General features: G+C 49.4%; 1 protein-coding gene across 1 annotated transcript in view; it reads left to right on the top strand.

Moving 5' to 3' along the window:
• Positions 1-2018, top strand: part of ANKRD33B (ankyrin repeat domain 33B) — a 27521-nt gene extending 25503 nt beyond the window's left edge. Inside the window, exon 5 of the mRNA XM_015567635.1 lies at positions 2009-2018. Within this exon, the coding sequence (XP_015423121.1) occupies positions 2009-2018 (10 nt within the window). The remainder of the gene's footprint in view (positions 1-2008) is intronic.
• Positions 2019-5977: the final 3959 nt, after the last annotated feature.

The raw sequence follows: 5977 nt of genomic DNA, 5'->3' as shown, positions 1-5977 counted from the left end.
CAGGAGGCGCCTGCCGCTCGCCCTCGCCGCTCGGGGCCCCGCTTTCTCCTGCGGGACAGGATCCTCGGGGGCCCCAGAAAGCCATCCGTGTTGGTTCAGGCCGCACCCCAGAGTGAACCGGCCACAGCACAAATCGCTCTGCCTAAGACCAGTTCTCCTAGCCATCCATACACTTGGCGGGCAATTTGCCTAAAAGCCTGCCTTTAGGACCTCAAGAAAAATTTAAGACCAAGTTATCAAAGGGCATTTTCTGTATAATTTTGTATTTTAATCACGATCAAATTTGCAGCATTTTACTGGTGGTAGGGCTGTTTGTATTTAAGACAGTTTTAATGCACTTACCTAAGACCCTTTGTTTAAAATACTGTTCCTAGCAATAATTATTTGTGATATCTCTATGATTTCATACGGGACTTAGGAAATTCTCCCTCCTTTTTTGCTGTTTGATTTCGATCTCGCTTTTCCTTCTCATTGTGGGTACACATAGCCCTGTATATTCTTACTGATTTGAATAAGTGATGCCAAATATTTGTTTCTATTTGATGGAGACATTTTTTTTTTTTTTACAGCAAAATGATCAAGTGAGACAGGAATCAGATTTCCTTGTATCTTATTTTTTTAAAGCTATTTTATTCATACAGGAATACAATGAGAAAACCTATTGTCAAAGTATGAGATAGTGCATAGAGAAGCATGTATTTATTGCTGGAACTAAACTCATTTTAAGCAAGGGATTTTAGATAAGCTGATACAAAAACTTTAACATATTCAAAAACAGATATAAGAGGCAAAACTATTTTTAATAAACTGGGGGGGGCAAATCTAATACATTATTATTATTAGAAAAACAAGTAAGTCATATGTACTCTTTGATAAATTGGCTTCAGATGTTCTTAAAAAAAAAGATGCAAAACAGATAAGGAGCCCAGAGTGGAAACCCCTGGAATGGAGGGGGGCAAAAGGTAGAGGAGCAGGGATTAGAACTGACTGTTTTAGGCAAAGTCTCCTCCAGACTCAGTGCCAAAGATGCCCCGGTGTGGACTTCCTTTGATCACTGCCCGATGCTCACTCTATCCTCACACCGACTGTGTAGAATTTCCAAGATGTGGGGACTTCGGCAGAGCACAGCTGTGGCTTGCCCTGGGCCCTGAACTCTCAGTGGGAGTTTTCTGTCCATACTTTTTTTTTTTTTAATCTGCCGAGCACTGAGAAACTCTAATGAATCTCCGGCCATCTGGGCTGTAGAGTATGGGTCGCATACGCACTACTGGCAGCACTTTATTTATGTCCTGCTTGGAAGCTTAGGTTTAAAATATTGCAGAGGGTGTGAGAAGCGCTTCGTTATCCTCCTGCATTCACAGGTCAAATCCTGCTCACTGGCTACCTCGGGACCCGTGCCCAGCTGTCTCATGCTGTGGGTGGTGCTGGCACTGGCCTCTCTATTCCCTCCCATTCAGCACCACCAGGCATTGAGCAACCAGGGGTCTCGTACTCACTCGCCAGCACCCTCACTATTGCACCTTGCGCCTGAACTGATGGGGAATAGGTGTGGTGGTAACTCAGCTTTTAAAGTAGTTATGAGATTGTAGTGAGTTCCGCCCGCATTGCTGAAAGGCACAGAGGGCTGGCCCCCTTTGTGCATCACTGGTAGCAGCTGGCTGCAGGTCACTCTGGTGCTTAAGAGTTGGGATTGGCCGAGTCCCCTTGGATGAGATGAGGGCTGGTCCCCAAGGTGGAAGCATACCTGGTCTCTCTGACGGTCTGATCTGGTATCCTTTCAGATCCCTTTTTTGGTGTTCATGTATTTTGTTGCTTTGAGTGGCTGGCTGCAGTGTCTCACTCAGGGGCCACTCCCTGTCCCTGTCCCCCAGTGTCAGGGCAGGGGCACGGATGGCCCTTCTGATTCCCATGTCTCCTTGGCTTTGTCACATTGGTTCCCTGCCACCCCCTTCGCCTCTTCTCTTTTTCCTCACTTGCCTTTTCTTCCTCTGCCTGTTCTCTTCTCCAGATTTGGCTAATTGCCTTGCTCATCCCTAGCCCCACTGCTCTGACGTCTAAACAGGGCAGGAAAGCAAGGCCATGCAGAGAGGCGGTGTGGTGTCCCTGTGGTGTGATCACGTCATGACCTCCAAACACACAATAGTGAACCAAGGGCAGATGTTTCCAGCGTCTGTGCAGGTGGTTTAGAATCCCCCCACTCTCCTCCCCGCCCGGCTTTTAGGGAGGGAGCCCTAAGTTTCTCTCCTGACAGATGACAACCCCCCACCCCATATCGATGTGCAGAGGAGGGAGGTTCTGGTGTCTGCTTGCACCCGGATGTTTATGAACTATAAATAGTAAATTTCAACTTGACAGGTACCTTCTCAGGGATTTATATATAAACATAGTTAGGGGCAAAGTGGAAGTATGTTTTAATACTTTTTAGTGTTTGTGTGAATTATGATTAAGCTAGACAGAGGAAATGTGTCCAGGGCCATGTCAGTGCTGCTGTTTCCCAGGGAGATGTCTGGGAATGGCCTCTTGGTCGAGACTTCCTGGTTATTGGAAACCCGGACCCTGCTGCCCCAGTGGCTCTGGGGTGCACATGGGGTCACTTCAGCGCCTCTCAGCGGCCTCTGTGGATGCGGCCCTTTGTGTGTATAAAGAGAAACTCACCCGTGGGAGCAGCGGTGGCAGTGATAACAGACGGACCGTTCATCGCTGTGACCTCTAGACCTGGCTCCTCCCCACCTGACATTGGGGTGTGTGTGAAATGACTCCCTCTCCTGTGTGCTCATGTGATTGAGTGTGCTGGCCGGCCCAGCGCCAAGCCCAGAGCGGGGAGGAGCAGGGGAAACTGGGCGCTCAGAGGCCGCACGCCCCTTCCAGGGCTTTGGCCGCACAAGGGAGACGCCCACAGAACCTTAGGGACCTTTACCTTTTTGACGTGGCTCCCGATGGGCAGCGTGCGATACCTCAGGAATATGAAGGCGGAGATATAATCCCTTCATCATCTCAACTGCAGGCCCTCCTAAGGCTCGAGGCTCATTTTGCCGAAAAGACTAAGATTTCGTGATGTCATTTGGAAGTGGGACTTGTGGCTCAGGGGGGCCGTTCCAGGCTGCCTCCGCTGGCCGTGGGTGACAGGTGTCCTGCCGTGCGGCTGAGTGGAGACAAGGCTGCTGTCTGAAACTGAATCGCATGCGGTGGAGGCAGGCCCGGCCCGCATGGATGGGAAGCTGCTGTCCCCGGGGAAGAATCCTGGGCACCGAGTTGTGAAGAAACGCCTCCCTGAGACCTAAATAAATGAGCCGCGACTAAGGAGTGGGTGTGATTGGGTCATCGCAGCCTCTGGCCGGAGCACTGTGCCTGCCCGTCCACAGGTCCACAGTCCACACTACAGGAGAGAGAGGCCCTCTCTCCAGAACCCGCTCAGCCTGCTCTGTGGGATGAGCTGCAGCCCTGCTGTGAGTCAGCTGTTCCTCCTCCCCCAGGCTCACCTGCAGACTCACGCCAGCTCATGTTTCCATCCTCATGCAGCACGGTTGTTCCCGGGAGTATTAAGATTTATCTCAAACTACTGGAAGCTCCTAGTCACAACCAGCCCTTTATATGCGAAAACGCTAGCACTTGGCCTTGTTTACAGTGTTGGGAAGGTCTGACATGCTCAGGGCCTTCGGCTCCGTGGTAGAGAACTGTTTGGATTCTGTACCTGGCCCTGGGCCTCAGTTTCCCCTGCAGCGGGCTCGCCTTAGCCGGGTCCCATCCAGCAGCTGCCGGGAGGGCCAGGGTCATCTGGGGAAGGAAGGGTGGAAGGTCAAGCTGAGTCACTCCTTATAAGACAACCAAGTCACGGTTATGACAGAAAACCATCCAGCAGACTTGTCGGCTGCCACCAAGCACTAAACACAAGAACGGCTCTTCCCAACTTGAGGTTGCTCTCTCCTCGAGGTGCACCTCCAGGCTTTTAAAACTTATTTGGGCATCTGTTCTGTATACGTGCTGAGTCAGCTGCTCACCTCGGTGCCCTTGAATTCACATGCTTCTTCATTAACATTTAAAATAAGTGGCTGAAGACCTTCCTCTGGAGGTTAGTTTTTGAAAGAAATAGGAAACCCTACAACCACCAGGATTGATGAGCTGATTTTTGAGTGACTCAGGCGAATGCCGGTGCCGCGTACAGTACACAACCTCCTCGCTCTGACCCCGCCTGAAATAAGCCGAGGTGACAGGTGTGGCCCCTGTAGTGCCATGACAGCCCTCAGCAGCAAGCTGTGCCAGGGTGGACAGTGTGTGATAAGGTGTGAGTGTGCACTCGCATGCATGCACACACACACATGCGTGAACACATGACTGAGAGGAGACCTGGGTTTGTGCTCACAAAGGTGACTGCTGCTGTGGCTTCACTGTGGCTCCTGGGGAATGTCAGGGGTGGCCTGCTTGGACGGTGTGTATTCAGGAGGACTGGACAGCCCAAGGCCACTGTGGGCACTCCGGCCAACACACGTGTAACAGCCAGTGTGTCATAACACAGGCCTTCCTTTTCAGAGGCGGTTTTGCCCAGGTGACTAGGATAGGAGCTCCTTGGCGAGGTTCCACAGCCGGGAATGGGTCTTTGACATCCTTGGCACGGAGGGACCCTGCCTCAGAGGGCTCTGGTTGGAGAGTAGCCACCGGGTGGGGGCTGACTCCCCTGAGACTTGGCACCAGGCTGACATAGAATCCACATTTTGCCCTGAAGGAGTGCTAAGAAGTTGGCCTCAGTGTTAGATGCTCTAATCAAAGGCAACATAATTTGGGACTTGAGAGAAATCGGTTCATCAACTGATACCTTTGTATTGTTTTTAAGGAAAATGTAGAAGAGAAACAAAAACGAGGCCGCCATCCCGGGTAGAGCGTGGCCTGTGTTGACCTGATGCATTAGGGAGTTTGGGGGTGGGGGCGGGGGGGTGGACACATGGAAGCACTTTAACACCAGATTGGGAGCAGAAGTTCTAGAAGCTGGTTTGGAACCACACAGCAGTGTTGAATTTGATGAAAATTATAAAGGGAAGCTGTACACCCAGAAATGTTACCAGCAAGTCTGGGAGCCTTTGGAACATCCTGAGGAATTTGAATAGTACACCCCATTCATAGGAACAGGAAAAGCCAATCTCATTGAAATTCTCTTCATTCGAATCGCCCTGCCTGGGACCTCCCTGGGGCCCGTGGATGTGTGTGAGCAGGCTGCACAGGGGCCCGGTTTCCAGTTATGTTTCATCTTGGGATAAGCTCTGTTTGCTCGATGTAAAGCTATCTTCGTTGTCATTTCTAAAAATCCGGCAGGTTTCTGGATATTGTAAAAAAATGTTGAGTCTAGATGTGATTCTGTAAATTTCATAGTGTTTTATTTTGAAGTGAGAGTTTTTGTTTGTTTATAAGAGGTATTTTCCTATTTAGACCTCAGGGCTATTTTGGAACCCCCAAATAAATGTGACCCCAGCAGCTTCGGTTTTGATATCCAAAAGGTTAATCATCTTTAAGTTAAATATGATATATTATTCAGCAGAAAGAATGTACTTTTCCTTTTTAACTTCTAAATTCTGTACTTAATGTTTTAAAAGCGTAGGGAAAAAATGTGATAATGTAAAAATGTGGGGAAATTGTGGTTATAGAATTAAAAATCACCCGTGAAATAAACATTCTTATGGTACCAGAGTGTGATATTTGAATAAAACTAAGTGTGTATAAATTAGAAAATGAAATGATGAAATTTACCAGTATTTTATAAAAATATATTTTTACGAGAGGCCCGGTGCATGAAATTCATGTGGTGGTGGTGGTGGTGGGGGGGGATGTTCCTCAGCTCAGCCTGCACCCTCTCCAATCTGGACCCCTTGGGGAATGTCTGACTGCCAGTTTAGGCCCGATCTCTAAACTGCAACATCCCTCTCACAATCCTGGACCGCTGGCTCCTAATCGCTCACCTGCCTGCCTGTCTGGTCGCTCCTTACTGCCT

This window comes from Myotis davidii, unplaced genomic scaffold (assembly GCF_000327345.1).
Source record: "Myotis davidii unplaced genomic scaffold, ASM32734v1 scaffold143, whole genome shotgun sequence".
Lineage (NCBI taxonomy): Eukaryota > Metazoa > Chordata > Mammalia > Chiroptera > Vespertilionidae > Myotis > Myotis davidii.
This window is presented reverse-complemented; position numbering and strand designations above follow the sequence as displayed.